The sequence below is a fragment of the Dicentrarchus labrax genome, unplaced genomic scaffold, assembly GCF_905237075.1.
Source record: "Dicentrarchus labrax unplaced genomic scaffold, dlabrax2021, whole genome shotgun sequence".
Classification (NCBI taxonomy): Eukaryota; Metazoa; Chordata; class Actinopteri; family Moronidae; genus Dicentrarchus; species Dicentrarchus labrax.
The window spans coordinates 7,387,587-7,411,090 of NW_026136702.1; the positions used below are offsets into that span (position 1 = coordinate 7,387,587).

The 23,504-nt window shown below is 40.7% G+C and overlaps 1 protein-coding gene across 1 annotated transcript in view; it reads right to left on the reverse strand.

The window, feature by feature from the left end:
• Positions 1-186: 186 nt before the first annotated feature.
• The window catches only part of itga9 (integrin, alpha 9), a 49,302-nt gene continuing 25,984 nt past the window's right edge, over positions 187-23,504 (reverse strand). Inside the window, exons 16-28 of the mRNA XM_051377271.1 lie at positions 16,487-16,639; positions 15,333-15,409; positions 14,736-14,883; positions 10,788-10,874; positions 10,526-10,605; positions 10,240-10,323; positions 9,679-9,787; positions 9,457-9,564; positions 8,002-8,127; positions 7,691-7,810; positions 7,506-7,601; positions 4,478-4,597; positions 187-2,517 (exon numbers count right to left, since the gene is read on the reverse strand). Coding sequence (XP_051233231.1) covers positions 2,419-2,517; positions 4,478-4,597; positions 7,506-7,601; positions 7,691-7,810; positions 8,002-8,127; positions 9,457-9,564; positions 9,679-9,787; positions 10,240-10,323; positions 10,526-10,605; positions 10,788-10,874; positions 14,736-14,883; positions 15,333-15,409; positions 16,487-16,639 — 1,407 coding nt within the window. The 3' untranslated portion in view covers positions 187-2,418. The remainder of the gene's footprint in view (positions 2,518-4,477; positions 4,598-7,505; positions 7,602-7,690; positions 7,811-8,001; positions 8,128-9,456; positions 9,565-9,678; positions 9,788-10,239; positions 10,324-10,525; positions 10,606-10,787; positions 10,875-14,735; positions 14,884-15,332; positions 15,410-16,486; positions 16,640-23,504) is intronic.

A 23,504-nucleotide genomic window follows, 5' to 3' on the forward strand; every position in this document is an offset into this window, starting at 1 on the left:
GTTGTTGTACAAGAAAAGTTTTAAGCAAACATTACTGTAAATGCATCTATACTATAAATACTATGTAGTTGTTTATGTAGTATTCTTGAGCTTTTGTCTGCACATGTAGAGCACAACAGCCAGCAGGGAGCACCACACACCATGAAGCAAGTGAAGCAACCAATAACCACACTGGACCAAAACAGCTTACAGAGCCATGGAATTTCACTCAATTTATCAACAGATAAATATACAGCTTGAACATGACTTTTAACATCAAACATACAGCACACTATAATGGAAATGATATTCAGTGACAGTAGTATACTCAGAACAAAACCCCAAATAACGGTGTGGTTAACGGCGACAACGAACAAACAAACAAAATATAACCATCACAGTTAAAAATTATCAAAAAAATGTCAAGTGTCAGTTTCTCTGCATATAGGTGTAGCATCGCTTTAACAGATGCAGAGGGAAGACGTGAATGTGTACAGTATATGCCGTCATGCCAGTGGAATTAAATGGTAAAATAAAGTGTATCGGATCAATAAAAGATTCATACAGAGAGCCAAGCAATCACAGTGAGCCATAAAGTGTCATAGCACTGAAGTCTTAGAGAAAAGTGTGAAACATATTAAAATATAGTTTTTGTTCTTTGGCATTGCACGTTAAACTCTAGCTCTGGTCTACTGAAAAAATTACCCAAAATCCGTGAGACTGCAGGGTTTCATCCCGACATATTGTATATTTGTTTCAATATAATGAACTATCACATGATGGGTCATTAATACATTCTTCTTCTCTATTTTGAGATAAAGCTCTTTAAATGTATAAAATAGTTAATATTCTTGGTTCTTTGGCAACATATCATATAAAATTCAATTGACTATGTTCTGCATTCACGATCAAGCCAAGCTTTAAAACGAACATGTGGGGTAAAAATTTGAGTACCGAGGAGTTGTGAACTCTACTAGTGGCAGATTTTCAGGGCGCTGACATTCCTCCATGTTGACTTAAAATAAGCTTTTCTCAGGAGCCTAAAGAGCTCGTTTATGTGTTGTGATTGAGTGCAGCACATTCCCACCTATTTTTAGGGCATTACTCATGCCATGGGCCCCTATAAATGACTGTAGGTGGACTCCCATCGCAGACTTTCATCTGCCCATGGAGAGTAATGTATATTTCATGCTTAAACCCAATGCCTAATAACATAATAGTAAAATTAAATATAGCCTGCTTCGGTGAAGCGCCGGAAAGGTTTTGGAAGTAAATCATCTGCTCTGTCATGACGCTGAGTGAATCATTTCCTACAGTATTTCAATGAGAATTTACAACAGAATCAAGTAAGACTAAGAAATGTTTTGGGGTTCCAAAAGTTAGCTGCAGACCTGAGCAACAGTTCCTTGCAAAAGCAGCTTCAGATAATTTGCTCTTCTTGCACTTTCAAGACATTAATTCAAACCACTGCAGAGAGTAAAGGCTGCAATTTTAATCTGACAAAATCACTTTTATCACTTACAAACGCCTCTGTTAAAAGCTCGACCATAAACAATGGAAAGCTTATGGAAAGTCACAAACCTTGAAATGTGAATGGCGGCTTTCATGGACCTAATGACCACAAAGAGTGCTTTTACTGGGCCTCCAGCGCCTCTGAGACAACACTAGTGGATGACACATCAGGACAAATCATCTTAATCTTTGTGTGTGTGGGTCTAACACACAGAATTAGCTCTGGCTGATTATCTATGAGTGGGAGGGGCAGTCAGATGTGTAAAACAGATATTCATAAGCCGGAAATGGTAAAGAAAAGATACAATCTTTCACTCCTAGGAAGAACTGAATATACAAACGACTCCAATCATATACCATACAGGACATATCTTTGGCATAAAAAGTAAAGCTATGGAGCCAAGGCATTCATTCTTATCAAACATCAGTGCTTTTAGGAAAACATACTGTAGATACAGTATGTTTATAATGGCCTTCAAAACCCCAACTCTTCTCGAAGCCCAGTTTTACACAATATGGCTTAAAGTGTATGTATAAAAATAAATTTGCTATGTAACACAGCCCTGAGGGTTTTGTTGTCCACCAGTATTCATGCCATCTCCACATCCCCATACGGATGTGGGTCTCCATCAACAGCTCCGCTCCGCTGGCTGGGAGTTACCTCCTTTGAGATTATCTGAATTCCACAGCAAGTGTCCTCTGGCAAGCCACACTGTCACCTCAGAAGCCTGTTTCCTGGACCCCCACCCACAAAAAATATCAAGTCTCCAAAAAATATGGAGAATATTCTTCTCTTCCACATATGGAAGACTGAAGGGCCTGGTGCCACTGGGGCGCTTGGCTTCGAGACCCCATGCTATTGGATCCTCCCTGACCCAATCCCTAATCTCACTGGCTCCTCTGGGACCCCCCTCCCCACTGCAAGTCTCAGTGGTTCTTTTCCATCCAGTCCCAGCTTTCATCACTGTCCTTCCTGTTCTTTTCAGCCTCAATGATCTCTCTGTAGCGCCGACGGAAGAATCCCATCTGTCAAAGAACGAGAGGAAAAAAAAATTTGAGTGGTTAGTAAGGTGCATCTGTGGTCAGATCTAACTATAGGAGTGAAAACATGTGGTTTTACATGTTTGAGCACTTTCCAAATTTTCCTCTTTCGAGGTGGTCATATTTTCAAACTTACAAGAAATAAGTAGTAATGCAGAGCTGTGATTTAAAGCCAGACCACTGACTGATATTATCACATAATCACAGTTAGATGATATCAGTGTTGGAACACGTGGTGGTGTTATGTGCAGGACTATTTCTCAGCTGGGCATAGTAACTTGAATACGAATAAGAAAATGAATAAGCTTCTTTCCCAAAATGTTGATTTATTCCTTTAAGTAACAAGGCCTTGCTGTAGATAAATCAAAAAGATAGTTTGATGGTAATTTTGGTGATCATTTAAAAATAATGTTGTCATTAAATAATAATAAATTAGTATTTTTCATGGTATCAGCCTCATAAAACATGTATTGGCTGGGTTACACTGTGAACATTTATACATTTTCTGTCAAATTTATGTTGTCACCATGTGGTAACTGTGTCCCAAAGACTCACAACACTGTGTAATTCTCCCTTTAATGTTTGTTTTATTAATTTTTAAGGGAGCATTTTATCGTGTTGTGCATCTTTGAGAAGTAGTTGACAAGAAAGATGTGCATGTGAGTAGCACACTGATCATTGTGGGATAATGCAGTTATTAAAGAACTGGACGCTCCAGCACAAAAGTGTTTCAGCTGCAGAACAGCAACATTTTTAATGCAAGAAAAAAAAACTTTTTCTTGCTTGTCTTCTGGATTTGATTTTACAAAGGTTTTAAAAGGGATATTATATAGCAGCTGACTCCCAGGAGTGTCATTCAAAGCATCACCAATAAGACAGTATTTAAAACATTCCCTTCTTTCAGCTGCATTATTACAATAATAACAGAATTTTCACAAGTAATAACTCAAACCTTGAGTTCATTGTGGTGGATTATTACAAAAATCTGCAAGTTAAGATTTCTCCCGCAGTTAAACAAATGGAAAACAACGATGTCTGGGAGAAAGGAAATCAATTTAAAACATTGTTGCATGTCCAGCAGTAATGTAAAACATACACAATTTGAAGTTAATAAGCTAAACCACACAAAGTCACCGACATGGATGGAAGCAAATCAAGCATTTCCTCTGCAGAAACGTGTTGTTTCTTTAAGAATCTAATTTTGCACTCTAACTGACATTGAACTGACCCATAACATGCATTTACCAAGTGCAATATAAAGGAGATATGAGAGGATGGGGAGAGTAGTAGATTCTTGGTGTGTATGTAAACAAAGCCGTGATGCCTCTCTCACTACGACTCCATTCATTTATCTGTGTTTGACTACTGAAGTTTATTGATACAGACCTGTACTCTCCTCAGGCATTTCCTGAAAAGAGCAATACAGGACATGTGCTGCTCTTGTAAGTGGGGTTTATTTTGGCAAGATCCTAGGACCCGTGGATCGGAGGAGGGGGGTAGGCAAATGTATCCCAGGACCAACATTCCAAGGTTTAGTTGTGGTATTCCCGGTAGAAAATGAACCCGTGAAAAAGAAAAGGAGTTTTGTGCTAACAGGGCCTCTGGACATCAATGTAATTGCCATTTCCCTTTTAGATTCTTCTTTCATGTGAGTGGTATGGTGTGAATTATTGTCCGGCCTGTGATTTGTCCTTTTCATGGTTGTTTAAGGCCCAGAGCAAGCTCTCACCCCCACCTCTTCCCCTACCTCCAGCTGTCTCCGCACAACTGGATACTGTGCTGTCGTCTAACCAGAGTTAGACGCAGGGCTTCTGGCTGTGACAAGTTTGTGACAACTCCCTCTTATTTACTGTTGCAGCCTCAGCCAAACATTGCCAGAAAAGTTTTGTGACTAATGCTCTAAGCTAAAAAAAAAAATAATCACAAACTTTGTAAATGTGTTTACCTTCCAGAGTAGCACAGCTAACAGCAGAAAGATGAGGATTCCCACCAGCAGACTGATGGCAATGATCCAGCCGACTACGTAACCCCTCGGCTCCTGACTGTGGAGAGCCTCGAACACCAGCTGAAACACACCAACACCTCAGTCAGTTAGTGAGTCATGCTCAAATACAACATATACACACAGGCAGGGACACACAAGAGTACTCATGAAGTCATCTTTGGCTAATGATGCAATGTAGTGCAACAAAAACAACTGAGACACATCTTATTTCAGTCTGTTTTCAGAACTCTTGATTTTTATTCAAGAGGGCATCGGACTACATGCAGTGAGACTAATGGAATCAAAATCATGTATTCTGTACACTATCATGTTTCAAGCAATATCCATTGAAACACAATTTTGTATTGAATTCCAGGGAATGTCCATACTCTTCAGCCAGCAGCACAAATACAAACTGTATTTGACACAATAAGTGATATTTTTAGTGTCAGTTGATCGGTAGGTTGTGCCACCACTTTGTCCAGACTGAAATATTTCAACAACCAATGGATGGATTGCAATTCAATCTTGTACAGACATTCATGGTCTCCAGAGAATGAATCCCTCTGATTTTGGTGACAACCTGTAAAATTAATGACATTCAGCCTCACCAGTAGTTTGTGTTTAGTGCAACTTTAGCATGCAAACACACAGATGGTGAACATGGTAAACGTCATAACCGCTATACATCAGCATCATGTTAGCATGGTGATGTTAGCTTTAACTCAAAGCACTGCTGTGCCTCAGTAAAGCTTCAGAAAGCTGCTAGCATGGCTGTGGACTCATCATCTTCATCATTGCCTACAACTGTCTAACAATATGTTGCCTTTTATGTTTTTATAACTAGTATGAATAAGATAAAACTAGTTGTGAGCTTTAATGCCAACAAGTATCCATCTTATTAGGTCAGTGCAATTTAAAATAATATATCGTCCACTCCCTTTTTCAGTTTGGAGCCTCATGCCTTTAAACTATGAGGCTAATTCTGAGAGTTCATTCTGGGAGGCTTGGCAACTCTTAAAAAATAGCCTGGTTCCACAATAAATAAGAACCATAGCCTGATTCCCATGACATGAGTGAACACTGACCTACTGGATAATCTGTCACTGACGGCAAAGTTAGTTCACTTAACCCACTGCACACTGTAACATTTAACTACAATGGAGGGCAGTAGTATTCGTTGACAAATACTTATTGTAATTAGGCCAACACAATTATTTTAAATCACTTTCTAGCACTAGTGCTTTGATTATTATTTGATTGTATTTGTGTCCGTCTGCTGTTCCACTTAGAAACAGTTCTTTTGAAGCTATTTGATACTTTTGTACATGAGTCATTTTCAATAAAATAACAATTTAAAATAGTTTAATTGATTTGAACTGAATTAACAGTTTGACTTGAGTGAAATATTGCATTACATTGCACCACAGCTAAGCCTGCTTTAATGTCAGCATTCAGGCCTTACATGGAAAACAACACATTCTAGGATCATGAAATAGTTGATTTTATTTACTAATGATCTTAAACAAAGGCAAATAACTGTATAAATAAATGTGTAACTCCCAAATGTCAGATAATCCTGCATAATGTGTTGTTGCAAACAATGGTGGGACAATTTCAGAGTTGAGTGAGGAACTTCACTGCTTCAATGCTGCATAGGCTTTGAACACAAATGTGGCATGAGACGCCAACTGTTAGCCAAGACACAACCAAGTGGACAAGTGAAGATTAATCTCTTTGTTGAATAGTTTCCCACATTAGCCCCTCCCCCATACACGGAGCTCTGGAATCTAACTGTTGTCATGCATGCCAAGGCGCTTGCGTGTACAGAAAAGATAAAAGCTCTGCTGGTCGTTGCTCTCTGACATTGACTTTCCCAATTTAACTGGTGCAGTCAGTTAATTCTGGGAATGTGTGATTGAATGTGAAGTTCATTCAACTCAGCTCTGCGATGCAAAGTTTGTAACTTGCGTACTTGCAACAGAATGCTATAGATTTACGTCAGTTTGTTTACATGTCACGGGGGATAAAACTGAGCTAGGCCTGCTGTTAACGATACAACCAGGGACCACAAATTATACTTTGCATTGTGTACTTTAGCCAGCAGAGACCCTGAGGGAAAGGGTAACTGTGTTTACTAAAAGCTAGGGGGCCAATAGTGGCTGGAATGAGCACACTCACTAAGTGCTGAAAGAGTGGCATGGTATGGACATATTCATGGCAGGTCTAAATTTTCAGAGCACGTCTGAAGCTCAGGGTCAGCAGGGCTGCAACCCGGTCAGCACCCTAATCACTTGAGAGATCCCACTGCGAGCATGCTGGGTGCTCAATATAATCATCACATCTGATCCACTGGGCCATTCAATCACTCAGCGAACAACAGTGTGTGTGTGTGTGTGTGTGTGTGGGGGGGGGGGTCTGTCCTTGAGCACAGCTGAGGACCCCGAAAAGAGGCCGATAGAAGTGCCACCATACAGTATACCCACACTCCCCAGCTGTTCCCTTGGCTCACATCAGTCGCTCAAGGATTGTCTAACCACAGCGTGATGGACTGTGCATATAAAGATAAAAATATATGGGCTTATTGATAGATTTTTGCAGAGCCATGTAGTGGGTACCCCTGTCCTTCAACCAGAATGCTTGGATTCAAGCCTCGATTAGCATCTGCCCAAAGCTTAAAGGGTCACATCATTTGTATATCTGGGTCATACGCAGCTTAATGCCCCACTACCTGCTATTTGGTACTTGTCATGCACAGCAGTGTACAGTGGGTTATTTAGAAAGCTGTGGCTGGACACAAGGTTGGTGAGAGTGGTGAGAGTGAACCAGTACCAAGTAACTTTGGCTCTGAAGCTGCTAGACATCCCTTGACTGTGATGTTCAATGTGGTTGCTTTGTGTAATTACCTTTTTTGCATTTCGTCAAAGGTAGTTAAAGTATTTTAATAAATGTGAGTAGATGGTGAATTAACAGTTCATAATGTACTCACAGAAATGTCCTCTGGCAGGCCCACTGGCACCTCCACTGCCCTGTCATTTACTTGCACACTGCCCCTCGTCACAAACTGGATCACAGAGGAACTATCCTGTGGGTCGAAAGACGGCGGATTACTGTTACTGTTAGAATCACAATAATCTGCAACTAAATTCATCAAGCTTGTGACATTTGTCTTACCCTTTTAAGAATTTCAGTGTTGAGTAGAAGTTTTATATCTATGCTCAAAGCTTCTTCTTTCAGTTGTGGACCTAGACTGCAGGAGATCGTCATACACGCTCTCCCAGGCCGGTCACAGTCCTTTTAAAAAAGACAGAAGAAGAGAGGAAGAAAACAGAAAGTAGGGAAAGAGAAAGTGTGTGGGGGGAGAGAAGTGTGATAAACAGATGTTGCACTGGCTAAACAAAAAACAATAAACAAGAATCCTCACAGGGGGTGACTGTCAGTGACCTCTGAAAGGTCAAAGTGCTTCTTGAGGGCTGCATATTTACCAAGACTTTGCGTCCTGATTTGGTGAAGAAAGCAAATATGGAGTGGAAGATGCTTTCTCTGTCCTGGGGGATGGTGCACGGTGTCGGGTTCCTGTGAGGGGTGCAGTTCCCTCGGCTGTCGGCCACCTGAAATGACAGCGGTGTGTTAAGTTGATTAAGATTTTAGGTATCCAATGAACATAAATTAAGACAGAAGTATAACAGAGTTGAGTTAAAATGTGTGGCATGAATCAGCAGTTTTATCATGTTTGTGCTGCAAAGCTAATTTTGGATTTGAGTTTGACAGCAAAAATGTAGACACAAGCACTTTTGTCACCTAAACTGGCCCAATCCCACTATTGTTATGGGTCTCCAGGTCTCACAGGAAGTTCTCCCAACAAGAAGCTGGTACCCCTCCCAGACAGATTTCCCATATGGAGTGATTTAGAGCTGTCTGGTTTACTGCCCACCCCCCAGGGAACACTTCCCCTTTCCCCTCTCCTCAGCCCGACCTGAAGCTCTGGAGGTGGAAATCTCCTTTGGCCTTCCTCATTGTCTGCTCTGTTGCCACCCAGTATGTCTGAGCTTTATTGCCGCGTTTTCTCATGTCCTGAGTGTTTTTCTGCCATTGCTGGTGTGAAGATTCATAGGCTGCACTTACTTTAACATGGGGAAAACCCTCATGAGAGCAGAATTTTCACAGTAAATGATGAAGGTTGGAGGGATTTTGTGCAAAAAAACTAGAACATATGGAGCACCAGTAAGGAACCTGTATGTCATGTCTGAACTAATGGAGGTCTGTATAAAATGTAAGAATATCTGGCTATAAAATATAAGTGTGTAACTGTCCAGTGTGCCACAGGCTAGACGCAGTGTTAACAGCGTTTATGATGTGTGGTTCCAGGCTGGGATGGTACGGGGCAGTAGCCAGCTCTGCAGGTGTCCCATTCCTGTTTCGTGCAAGCTGTCTGATCCCCTGAAAGTGATTCCAGATGGGCTCAAGGAGGGTGGGATAGAGTCAACTTCGTCTGCCCATTCACAGTAAATACAATTAACAGCTTGAGCCCCCCCACAATCTACCTATATATATGAAAGGAGCAATGCAAGGGTTAAGAAAACATTTAAACCCAGTGGGAGTATTGTGTTTCTTTATCTAAATGCAAAATGTTGTGAAACAAAATGGTTGGCTAGCTTCAGTAGCAACGTCAACACTTTCCCTTGGATTTTCACTGGCCCACTGGTGCCTCACACTAAGCAAATTGCCCATGCCATGACAAAAGGGCCATGGATTAGCAGCTTTCTGTACATAAAACTGTCCTCTTAGGTGGATACACGCAGCTGTGCCATGAAGAGAAGCAAAACACAGGCATAGGCTGGACAAATGAGCTAAAAATGTGGCTTCCTGCAGGTGAATAAACTAATAAATAATGATTTGGTCAAGATAAATAATGTAGATAGACTGCTGTTGGCATCCACCTGTGTTTCAATGATGTGGAACATGTCAGCTCCGCTGCCAGCCAGCCGGTTGGGTATCCTGATGTCCACAGTGGAGCCAGGAAGCCTGCTGGGCCCCTTGTTTATGGCCTGGAACCACATCACACAGAGACAGGGTAAGATGGAGACAAGGAAAGGAGAAGTGAATAAATAGAAAAACAGTAAAAAATACTGAAAATCATATATGCTCTGTGCTGGAAGTACCTGGAAAGTGAGGTTGAGAGGCTGAAAGTTGCACTCCATGTCTTCCAACTGGACGAAACGCGAGGCATCGATGGAGTTTCCATACACGAAGGAGCTCGGTGTCACCACACTACAGGCACAATGATCAAGATAGAGATAGAAGACGGTCAACATTCATAGAATCTTCATAGAATCTCTGGCATCAGTCATGTTATTAGCTGGACAGCAGAGTTTTCTTTAGCAGTTGAGATATGAGTCAGATGTATCCAGCTTTACTCTAAAGCCTCCCTTCACATTAAAGACAGCACACACAGCAGCCTTATCAGATGTCAGAGCTCTGGTGGATTTGGGCTGTTTTACATCTCTTCCCCTTCTCTGTGAAGCAGAGCTATGATAAAGCGTTCAGAGATAAGGCTTTTCAAGTTGACATGCCCCATACTGACAAAGGCACTCCCTCTCCTCCCAAGAGCCAACAGATGAGCAACACGTTCGCCATTTGAAGCACAAAAAACTCAAGACAGATTTATGTTTGCATAAAAATAACTACACTGTTACGGGTGTTCATGTTTGTCTTGTTCTTACCCAGTAATAGTTGTGTCCGTCTCATGAACCAGAGGGATGGACAGATCCAAACTGTTGTCCGAGAGTTTGTGCTCAGGATTAGCACTACAGCAAACAAGGAACAATAAAGTTATTCAGTCAGTTTGTAAACCAATTCAAGAAACACACATGAAAAAAGTGTTTACTCTATGGGGCATAATGTTGGGAAGATTTATGGGGATAAATCAGCACTATAATTCACAGGAATTACAATAAATCAATAAATATTGTTAGATATGCACTAAAATGTGAGACTTTTAATGCTTACCTTTTTGCTTGAACTAAGAACTGCAATGTGTCATTTTCCCCAGAGAGCTGACTCGTGTCAAAAATAACAGCAAAATGATACTGGAGAGAAAAGGACAAATAAAACCAGGGTGTCATCAACTGTTTTCATGTGATATTTCAGTATGATTGCTGTTTTTTCCATGTAAAAACCCAGTCTGCACACACTCTCTAAAAATGGTATGTAGGTTATACTGAATGCAACTTTGACAATGTGCAACTAGTTCTATCTTGGTCTGAGCTACCTTAGTCTGTGCTCTCATGAAGGGAAATCCCACGCTGCACTTGAGGAAGTCCAAATCAACAAGTCCGCAGGAAATACCCTTCTCTTCCTGCAAAAAGACAGATATACAGAGAGTAAGGGGAGGCGATAAAAGACAGACAGACTGGAGACAGAGTGGGTGACACTCATGGAGTAGCTTATGGAGACACAAAGAGGAAGACGCAGTAGACAAGAAGCAGACTGTGACAATCAGTTTTGATAACTTAACAGGCAAAAAGCATCGGCAATGGCTTTGGAGGGTAAAATAAATACAAATATTAAAGATAATGTAAAACCTTGCAAAAAGCAACACTATAACCTCTGCCGCAGCTTTAAAAACACACAGACAAACACCTGCCAACATTTACAGTAAGATCAAAGCTTTTTGTTGGAAACAGACTTTTATATGGAAAAGAATAGTTTGTCATATCTTATTGAAGTTCTAAATTAGGTTAAACGAAGAATGTACAAAGCTGTGATGGCACACACACATCTTGGCGGGTGGGTAATTGGACAACCTCCAGGCTGTGTGTTTGGAAGCTTGTCTAAACAATATGGAGCTTCACCGGCTGCGCTGTGTAAACACTCAAGCCTTGACCCTATGAGTGTAAAAATTCTTTTAGCGAGAGTTCACTGCAAGGCTGTCGGCTGAGCTTGTGTGCTGGAAAGCATGAAAGAGGGCAGAGATACTTCAATGATTAAAAAAAAGAGATAGACTAGCGCTCCTGGAACATTCAGCAGGGAGCTTAAGGTAAGTCATACAAAACGTCTGAATGCATGGGCCGCTGTCCAGTTTGGGCCTGTATTTATAACACATTTCAAAAAGTGATGAAGAAAAGAGGTGTGAAGGTTGCCTCTGCTGACATATTTAAAGGTATACATCCATCCACGGTATCATCCACACTCCCATTCCCCTTATTCAGCAGATTCCCAGTGTAAGTCCAGGGTGTGGCCATGCCCTCCATCTTCATTAAGTCAGCTTAAATAAGCAGCGCTGCCCTTTGCATGGAGACTACGACAAGGGGGAGGGGGGACCCCAGTGCAACTGGCAATGATGGAATTTCCTCTATTTCCTGTATTCCTCCGTGCTGCTGTGCAAACACCGCCTCTCCCATGGGGCTGGGCAGGATTGGGGAAGTCAGCCTGTTAACCCATCATCCACCTGGCAGCCCTTGAGAGAAAGCAGAGCACTCAGACATATGGCGAGTTGTGCCTCCATGGGGAGAAGAGTGACAGAGGTCTGTTTGTTCAGCACTTCTTCACTTTCTTTCTCTTGTCTTTCTCTGTCAGGGACAAATACACGCTGGGATTTTCACAAATGGCAGGCCCATTAAATATCCCCAGGACTGTTTACCCTGCTTTAGAGTCAGATGAAGCATCTACCGGAGTAGTACGTTGGTGTGGGTGACAACACACAGGAGGCCCATTTTCTGCATTTCCAGCATGTCTCTTTACATCTCCAACCACTTAGGTATTTGTACATTTGGCTTTACTCCGGTCTAACTTTTCCAAACCAGCGTCATCGCCTACTTTATACTTGCTACACAGGTATGAAGATTAAGATCTACCTTTGGCTGTCAAGGCATGTGCACAGCTACACTTCACAGCCAAGAAAATCAGTGATTCGTATATTCCTAAGGTTCACTGAAATTCACAACTTCACACATTTCTCAGTTGCATTCCCAACTTCTGGGCTTTTTACCACGATGCTGATTTCAACTGTTAAATCACCAGAAATCAGTGGTGGTATTCAGATACTAATACGACTCCATATTAATACTCCATTACAAGTAAACAACCTGCATCACATTGTGAGAATACAAACATTATTATTACTGAGTTGCGTTAATAATTAAATTAATCTTAATCATAAACAAAATCAAAAATTAATTACTATTAGTTTTTTATGAGCTTTGACAGAGGTAATACACAATAGTGGGACACATGCATTATATTGAACATGAATTAGGTTATTTAATGTGTAATTTTTCGTACTTTTGGTCATACAAATCAAAGTTTATCCTTTGGACTAACACCTATAAATATTATGGTACTGATTTAAAACATTAATCAGCTCAAATGCCACATATGTAAGCAGTATATTAATATTGTGCCTGGTTGAGGTAAAAAAATAACTCTATATATTGTTGTGTGGTTTAATGTAACACATAATTTAGAGGCAGGTATGTTTTGTATTTAAAATCTTAATTTGGAAAGTAATTAATAACTACAGCTTTTAGATAAATGTAGTAGAGTAGATTGAGAAGTAGAAATACAATGGCACAAAACAGCTGCAACAGCTCTGCCCTTTAAGAAAAAAAAGAGGGATAAAAAAGAAAAACACAGAAGCTGGTGCAGAAGTCTCCTGAGTCCCTCGGGAGTGAAGGCAGTGCTCCTGAAACCAATTCACCTCCACAGTTTTCTGACAGCTTGTGTTGCAAGAACAACAGAGAGATAACACACCCCACTCACACTGAATATGAGGGAGTACAAGTTCATGCTTTGCTCACTGAAAAAAAAAAAGCCTCAGGGGAGGATTGGGAGCTGGCCTTAACTTTGGAAAAAAAAGGGTCACATCATCGCCTCGGACTTCTCCGGTTGTAATTAGAAATGTCTCAAAGAGCATATGGCAGTAAATCTGCTCGGAAGCCTTTGTCATCTCTTGATACTGTTCACTTCCTGTTCCCTTTGTGCGGCAGGCCACTCTGACTTATCAGGTTCCTGAACAAAATGAGGCTCTGCTACTCTTGGTAACCTGATACTTAATTAGTTCATTAGATTAGCTATGAAACTCAAACTGAAACACTGCTTTTCTAATATTTGCCTGCAGCATGTATTCCATTTAAATTCAATTTTAGCTTTGTTGGGGGTTTTAAATCATGTCATACGTTGTGCGCTTTACAGAGATGATCCCCATCCATCAAAGGGGGTGCAAAACCCAGCTGGAGGATAAACACGAGGTCCATTATGTGGAGAAAACCTTCATGATGGATGTTGTCCCCTAAAGCAACCGAAAATCTGCTGTGAACCTGGGCAGGCTCGTATCATAGTGCTCTGTCTGACGTGGCGTCTGTCCTCTGCTGTGAGTGGAGCTGCTGGCGTCTTTGCAGCAAGTGAGCGAACAGACGTGAGCTGAGGCAGAGGTGGCCACTGTGAAATCCATCCACATACAGCGCGGTCCCAAGGAGAGTCTCTCAGGTTTAATGTGGGATGGCGGTGGGTAGATATTTCTTTAACAGTGACAGATTGCTGAAATCGTTTTCTTTTGGAGGTCAAAGAGTGTAGCGCCTGATCAATATCTCTATGAAGGACAGTCATAATCCTCACTATACTTTCCTGTATTTACCCGATTAAATATGGCCCTATTTAATCAGGTATGAGGGAGTTTTTTGACATGAGTATTTGAGCGATTTGAACGGTACATAAGTCAAGCTTGTGGGAATATGAAGTATGTGCCTTCCGATATGTTCACGTGCACATAGCTCATATGTTGTTGACATGGTGAGTCTGCATTGAATGAGGCAGAGAAGCGTATGACAGGTCAGCCAGAGGAGCTGCCCGTGAGATGGGACAGCTGCTGCTGCTGCTGGGGCTCTCCTGCTCCTCATCCTTTCATCTGCAGGCCTGCCTACACAGCTCAGGCAACGATTTAACTTGTCCTCTCGCATGTCTGTCTTTCTGTATGCTTCACTGTTTAGACTGCACTCCTGACATTTAATCATTCTTTTAAAATAAACAGTCTTGTAGAAAATGTACATCTCAGTGAAAACTTACATTAAGCTGATACGTATGTGTAAAGTTCGACTTTCTGTATCATGTCAGTGATCCACGTGTGCTTTACCGACGTCTTTTTAACTAAACAGCCAAATGCATTTCAGAAATAAACGTTAACTCGAGTACATAAACAGCAGATACTTCAAGAGGGACAGACCTTCTGCCAGAAGTTGATGTAGAAAACTTCTCTGGAGAAGTTGAAGTAGATGTTGGTGTCGTAGGCGTCATCCCCAGCATTGGAGATGGTCAGGTTCAAAGAGACGTTCTTCACTCCTCCGAGGGCCAAATGTGGTTTGCTGTACAGCCTGATGGGAACATGAAGTAAACAATGGATTTCAGAGAATAAATAAACTTTGGGATGTCACAGGAGGAGTCATTTATATGAGCAGGGAATCTAAGTTTGTTTTATTTTAAATTTCTTTTTTTACTTTAAAATGAAAGTAAACAAAGTTGAGTGGCCCTAAAATAGAGCACTGGCTTGTTTTTTGGAGTAAAACAAAGAATATATGTAAAAGATGACTCCTGTTTACCAAGACAGACGCATACTCTCAGTAAATGTACAGAAAGCAAAAGATACACAATAAAAAGAGAGGGAACTCCCAAAGTATGGAAAAACATATGGATATCCTCCAAGCATGCGTCATGCTTCCACTACCCACACCCACATGGCCTATGACGTCAGCTTGCTTCCTCAGCGCTGAAGAAAAGGCAAAGACAGAGAATGAATCTAAACTGTGAAGTGGAAGGTGTTTACCCGGAGAGCAGCAGTTTCCCATGAAGCCTCAGGTCTGCAGCACAGTCGTCTGACAGGCAATTCTTCTCAAACCAAGTCTGAAGAGGAAACAGTAAAGTACACAGTTCATATGACCTCATGCTGTCCATGCAGGGAACACACGTCTCATCCATGTTCAGACTAGGGGGCAGTATTGTGTTGTTGTTGGAGATATTCAGTAGGATTTTTATTCAGGAAGGCCACAATCTTTACTCTATCTGATCTCTCTTTAAATCAGTCAGAGGAGGGTCTTTGTTTAAGGCTAAATCATGAAAGGAAATCTAAGTCAAGCGGTTAAGTTCAATGTAACGTTGATGAATTTCAGATAAATGGATTCTGTAGGTGGTGAAAGACGCAAATCCCTCAGTTTTTCAAGAAGTGCAGACAGTGGGGAAACACATGTGGGGCAGGTTAGAGGTGGTTGCAAAGAAAATAAATGAATCAGTCTTTTTGGATTCCACTCAAGAAAAGCTAACACAGACAATAATAAGCTGGTAACCAACACCAAATCATTATAACCTCAATTTGCGCTATTTCCTTCATTCCATCTGTGGTCCGAGCAAAGTCACGACTCTGTTCTTTATAATCAATTAAAGAGATAAACTACATCAGAAACTGAATTAGTTGAAAGTTTCCAACATTTTTCAAAAGTGTCTGAATGATTTATAAATATAAATCAAAATTGAGATTGAACCAGGCTTAAATTTGACAATAATCACGGTCTTGTGCCACAAATCATATCTGGTGCTCATTTTCTTGCTCAGAACAATAAATGATCTACTTAATTTTAGGGCTACAATGTCTCATACCCAGTGATAACAGCTTTAATCATGGATCATATATTGAGGTCCAACCACAGAAATAATAATGTCCAATGATTTTTTACAATATACCCTGGAAATGGCAAAAAGACATTGATATTCATGTCTCAAAATGGTTTAATTCTCTTTAATCCAACTACTGACAACAATTCTCCACATAACTACTGTATCAGATTTTATCAAAATAAAAATGTATCAATCAGGGTAAATTTTTAATTTTCACCCTTCTCTACACACTTGTTTGTTACCATGTAACTTTTTTTCATATATTTAAACACCGTCAATTCACCACAACGCATTTCTCAGAGTATTTACCTCATTCCTCACTGCGATCTTGCTTCCTTTCCTCCATCGTAGCACTGGAGTGAGCGCAGGCAGGTCTCGCTCCTGGTGTCCCGTCAGCACATGCTTCCCCAGGCTGTAAGCCACCTCAAACGTGATGGCTGTGAACACGTCCTTCACATCTTTCTGTAGAGAGCACAAACATCAAGGCTATTGCAGAAAATTTGTCCCACCATAGACACCAAAGTGTTTTTAACCTCAAAGAAATAACTGTCATGTAACAGCCTAAGCAATTATGGTAATTCAACATCTTTCTCCAATTGATGCCTGGCGTAAAGACTGATTACACAGCAGATTATCGGAAGATCTTACAGTCTGGATATGATGTTATCACTGTGCCAAAGATCCACAGGGTTGAACACAGATGTAATTATACTGAAGAACCAATCCAATCTGTATGGTTTAAATGGATGGGTGACACAACTCTCTCATCAATAACTCATCTTTGTCATTTTGCTGAAAGTAATAAAAAGCAGGGTCACCACTAAGTTCTCAGCAAAGCAAACATGGATCATTTTTTTCAACCTGCTGGCACTGCCTCTGAGAAATATCTTTGTGTTTCTGGCGACTTCATCCGAGACCACAAAAGAAGTGTTTGATTTGGCATCAGGTTTGGAAACAATGCAGACGGAATGAAAACATAGAGCTAAATGTGATCAAATCCCAAATCTTCATTAGATGACAGCGCTGAGAGACGTACATGGGAAAAGCAGATACGGCTGTGTCTTTTTCATCTATTCTATCCTTTACAGTTACAATCAGCTCTTGGAAGGCTGCACACACAAGTTCCATAGGCAACCTGTATCCCTTTGCCCAACTAATGTCTACCAACATGGAGCCAAACCCACAACGTAAACACAAAGGGCTTCCCTGTGTTTTCCGGTGGTCACTTAGGCCACTCGTTCTTTTGCACTTTCTCTCTTTTGTCTATTATCGCAGCATTTTCCCCCCACCCATCCTCTTTCCTCAGGCAGGCGCACAGCCAGTCTGGGCTTTGAACATATTAGGCATCACCAGTAGGGAACCCACCCAACTCATCAACAGTGAGAGAGTTATAGCAGGAAAGAGTGAACGTTAGTGCAGGACATGAATAGACAAAAACAGAAAAGGGTTCAGTTGGGAAATGGTGCTGCACATAGATAAAGACACGGCCTTGCTGATAACATCAGTTTTTGGTGATTGTCTGTCATTGCTTGGTTGAAAATAGGGCTGCAGTTCATATTTTATTACATTATTAACTCATTCTCTTGACTAATCCTTTGATTTATAACTATTTCCCAAAGCCCAAGCTGACATCACATAACTTGCTTTGTCTGACCAACAGTCCAAAACCCAAAGATATTCAATTCACTATCAAATAAGAAAAATAGCAAATATTCACATTTAAAAGGTGGAATTATAGAATTATTTGGGAGTTTTGCTATAAGATTAAGAGTCTGCAATGCTAACATGCTGATTTATTTAGTTTAGCTGACATATCTAGCCTTAACAATGAACAACTAACCAGGTATCAAAACAGTAGCAGAATGATTTTCTGTCAATTAACTAATCAATTAATCAACTACTCCTTTCAGCTCTAATTGAAATTGGCAACATTAATTGCCCATTACCGAGTCAAACTGGTTGAGTATTTCAGAGGCAAGAGGTTGACCCCACATCCATCACTTGACTGCAATTCATGCCTCATTAGACTTATAGAGACGGTGTTGTTCTAGTAGCATGTCAGCTTAGCTGGGAGGTAACATGACACAATGTTGTAGTCAGTGCTGGACGAGTGGTGGTATACTAAGCCCTCAGCCTCGGTAGCCATTAAAGCAGAAAGCTTGAAATGGCCCCTGTCCGCTGGCCTCTGAGTGAACTGACCCCCTGGGAGTTAACTGCTCGGGTCTCTAGCCCCAAACTCCCACCGCTTATCTCACATTTTCACAAGCCAAGGGAGAACATAAGAGAGACATAATGACTTGAAATGCTGTGCTTTTTCCACAATCTCATGCTTAGAGAGAGACTTTTATGTACAAGTAAATAGGCATAATTTTTCCATGCAACTGTGCAAACGTGCTGTGGAGGGATTTTTGCATCTTTTTAACAGAGCATCTATTATTGTGCACGTACAGGATCCCTTTCTTCTTCAAAACACAGGACAACAAACTGCAAACTGACTGGACAGCACCCAAGACTCACAGCAAGCTCATATTAGGAGTGCCGGAGGTTGTTCAGTAACACTTGGCCTAAGCTTTTATTATCCCTTGATCAATGCTGCCAATTGCCCCACCCGAGTCCACGCCCCTGGCCCAGTCACCTACTCCCTCCTGATCCTGCTTTTAATTCCTGTATTTATGGACCAGAGGAGTTCCTGAGTCCCAGCTGAGAGGGACACCGGCTAGTGTTAACTGCCTGGTGCCTATAATTTTATGGAAAGGAACCCAACAACTGTTTCTTACATGCTGGTGAAGCTTGTGACAGGTCATTCTCTAGTGAAAGGCTTCCACTGTGTTAATCCTCATTCAAACACAGAGACCGCAGGGTGGGTCCCTGATCTCAGAACAGATAGAACAGTTCTGGGATTTGTTATTTAAAGACCAATACAATGAAAGTGGACATATGAGACAGTTGGTTTATATCAGTTACCAGTTTTTTATCAGTTTAAAGCAATAGTATATGACTTTTAAAAAATAAATTAAACATTCTTCCTCTAATGAATGAAAAGTTGAACTCCTGAGCAGTAAAACACAAGCTTGCTCATTCATATTCTTCTTGCATTCTATTTGTGCTCACTTACGTTATGTTTTAGCATATAACAGGTTAACATTTGAATGGTTTTATCTATACAAAACAAGACATAAACACACCAAAACATGCTTATTTTTTTCCTGTTTTGGGTCCCATTTTATTTACTCTTTATAAGGTCTCTACTGATGACGTCTTTAAAGATTCAGTGAATAACATTTAGGAGGTACTATTGTCAGAAATTGAATATAATATGCATAACTATGTTTTCATTAGTGTATAATGACGTGAAGTCCGCCACATGTTTCCACATTAGCCCCTGACAAACCAAACACTGTCTCTAGATAAGGGTGTTCACGTTTTTTTCACATTTCACGGCCACTGTAGTTTCCCCTTCATTCTTGGAAGAGCAGGGTGAAACGAGGGAGTTGACAACTGCAACTACACTGTTACTTTTACAATAAAACAATGCAGTGCAGTTCATGGGATTTTTTTCAGCCCCATTATCAGGTTAGGGGCATGTAAGTCTGTCTGTTCTCATACTACCCCTGGGGGGTGCCAAATTCTGAAATTTTCAAATCTGATGAAGGGTTTATTTTAAGGTATCCTTAGAGAGGGAATAAAAAAAGGTTAATTTCCTGCAAGGTCACTTAAAAATGGTCTGAACCCACTGATCATCCCATGGACAAAATTACTTATTATTGGTTCCAGTCATACTGTAGAGATGCCAGCTAACTCAGCGGGAAACAAGCATTTTCCAGCAGTTCCCACCATACTTTGGAAACTGTAAATTCTCAATGATAGTACGAAAATCTGCACGTTACAGCAGTTGCAATATTTTATGACACACTTGATACAAACTCTTCCTCCCTGTATGCATATTCATATAGTTAACTCATAGGATGGAGGACAGCTTGCCACTCTGCATGTTTTGAAAGAAAACAACTGGGAATCAAAGCTTCACCCATTACACCCCCTTTCTGTGGAACAAGGTCTCTGCCAATATGCTATCTCACTGTTTATGTTCACACTCAGGACCCATTTATTTGGTACAACAGAGCAAAACTCCCACCTTATATCTATTTTTCCCATTTATTCCCTTCTCTGCTGGCTGTATGACTCTTTCCTGCACGTCCATACTTCATGTTTGCATGTTTTTAGGAACATAAACACTGCTACTGTATGAATGAACTGACTTAGTTGAACATATTTTATAGATTTGACCCTGAACCATAGTTGAGCTATACTCCAGTTAGTGTTGCAAGCTCTGATTCTCACATATTAATCTGATCAACAAGATGGCAACACACCAAGCTGCCCCTTCATGCTCACAGAGCAGTTTCACCACGGTGGGTGCGGGGAGGATGACGTCAGGCTGCAAAAGGCTCTGATCCTCAGTTTAAACGCCTCATGCTTGGCTGAAACACACAAGAGCTCCTCTCTCAGCCAAACCATTCCCTCAAAAGCATATAGCTTGAGCCTGGTCATGGGAAGTCTTTATTAACTTGTCAGGGAAACGGGCACACAGCACTCCTTTTTAGGACAATGGGTGTTTGGATGACTTGCAGGTTTAGCCCATTTCATTCAAGGGCTAAACGCCAGGGAATCTTAGTTTAAATGGAAAAAGCTTTTTAGTTAAGTGATGAATGGATTCAGCCTGTCAAAGGTTAGGGTTATGTGTGTATGAGACAACTTGAAATTGAAAGTATTTACAGTAATGTCTGCAGCATATGGCAGACATGCACTCAAAGAGCTTATCTCAGCTTGTCCTTGAAAAAAGTGTAGAAGTGAGACAATTACTGAAGTTTTTAGTGTGTAACTCTCTGCCATATTGACTACAGGTCAAACTATAGCAGCTGCTCAGTTCAGAATAGGTTAGCAGATGTTGAGAAACCTAGAATGACAAGCTGCGTAGGAGTAGGAAAGAGTGCAATTGTTTTTGCTAGAAACCTTTTTGGAGAAGTCAAATATGAGGCTTCATTCTGTCTGTGAAAATTATCTATAAATGAATCCCATGGATTCACAGTTAACAGAAGTATTAGTTTTGATGAGTTCCTTTCATACTTGATTTATCTGCTATGAACACTCATCTAACAACCACACTTTACATCCTGATAATCCCCCAAGGAGCAGCTCCTCAGTTCAGACTACTGTTGCCAGTCCTTCAAGGACATTGTCAAGGACCTCTTAGTGCGAATGAGTGCTGCTGCCTCTGAACTTGCTGATCTTTTACAGTTATGCTCCTTATGTGCTTTTCCTCTTGTTGTTTTGTTACTTTAACTGTGCCCTGATTGCTGAGTTCCTGCACCCACCATTGTGTCCTCATTGGCCTGTCATTTCAAATATGATGTCTTTTCATAATGTCTCTGGTGTTATTGTGGTATTAACAGATTTTCTGACACTTGGGGGCAGCAGAAAAGCTGTAAACCCATCACTGATGAAGTGGATGTTTCAAATGTGTTAGTGAATAGTGGCTTATTTACACAGCCAGCAGACACGGAGCAACATTAGCATTCATTTGGAGTCATATTTGGCTATATTCTCCTATTAGTTCTATTTTGGTCTTCCGAGGGAAATATCTGGCTCTTTAGCTGCTAAATGTTCCACTATGTTCACCAGCAAGCTGCTAACTTTGACTGTCTTCTGTTTGGTGCTGGAAAAGTAGCATACAGTTTTTTCACTAAAAACAGGCGTCTACTGCTGCTGGAAACGACACCGATGAGACCAGTGCGAGTCAACCAAAACAATAAAGCTGCGGGCTGTAAAATCCAAACAATGAGCTAAAAGATAAACAGCTAAAACAAACTCACGCTGCAGAGAAGGGTGATAATTATCTGTGGGTTCATCACAACAAGACAACTTTAACATTACATTGGCTATCGGATCCATTGTTTATATGAAAAATATCAGTGAGTGCAGTTCAACCTGCAGGCCACAGAAACCTTGGTGAACACAATACTGACATTTGATCACCTTTTGAGTTAATTTGGAAAAGCAAACAGTTGCTTCGTTACACATCAAGCAGTTAAGGGGCAATATTAGCATTCATTTGGAGTCGGATATCTGCTCACCTGGTGAACGTAACTCCAATATTCACTCTCTTTTATCTATGAGAGAAATATCTGTCTCTTTAGCTGCTAAATGCTCCCTTATGTTCACCAGCTAGTGGCTAACTGTGTCGGTGTGCTGTGTGGTGATGAGCAGGATGCAATGAGAGTGAACCAAAACAGTAAAGACAGTTGAACAGTGAGCTGAAACTCACTATAAAGCTCTGTAAAGCAGAGGGGAGCAGCAGATTCAGGTGATACGTCTGTATAGGTTCACTACAATGAGCGAACTCTTTCACATTTTCATTTCTTGTCTCATTCTTTCATTTCACTTTGAACAAGATGTCCGAAACAATGACATGTAACTAAACATGTTCTTAATTATCTGTCTGGTTAGAGAAAGTTACAAGTCAACAAAAAATGCACTTAATACCTTCAGCCTGTCCAAAACCAAATAATTCTGAGTAATCTGTAAATGCCAGACTACCAGTCATACAAAATGTATGCAGTAGGCCTTTGAAAACAGTTCCCATTCAACATGAGCCATGTTTACTCCAACCACTGGAAAATATTTCAGCCTGTCTGATGTTAGTAGTAGAGGCATTGATTCTCAGATGTCTGTCCAGCTTCAGGCACCAACCTGATAAATCACACAGTCCACAACCTGTTGTGCATCAAAACACACTGTGTCCAGAAACAAATCGAACTGACAGAGCGTTTCAAAAGAGGGAACATTGGGGTTCTGCGTTCATCGTACACTGTGTCTACAGAAAGCAAATATGTTATTATTACTGAGAGCTACTCCGCGGATAGTTCTGCTTATTAAGCTAATTTAGTTAGAAATGGAAACAAACGAGTGGATTTACATGGTTGTACACTCATGATAATTAGGAATAAAAAGTGTTTTCAGTAAACAGCGGAGTTGCCTTGCCTACAATTAACATTTCGACAAAGAACCCTTCTGACTGACATTTGTAAACCTTTCACTGGTCACTGTGGCATTTCTTGTACAATGAAAGTGTGAATCTACAATATTTTCTCCTTCATTTATACTCGTATAACGTATTTCTTTCATTCTCCATTCTTCCCCGCCGTTCATTTTAAATCATTACTGTTTATGTTTCCAATTAATTTGCAATTTATGTTCACTTTGATGATACATTTGCGAGGATCATCCATCATTACTATTGCCTGACCAGAACAGTCCTATAACTCTC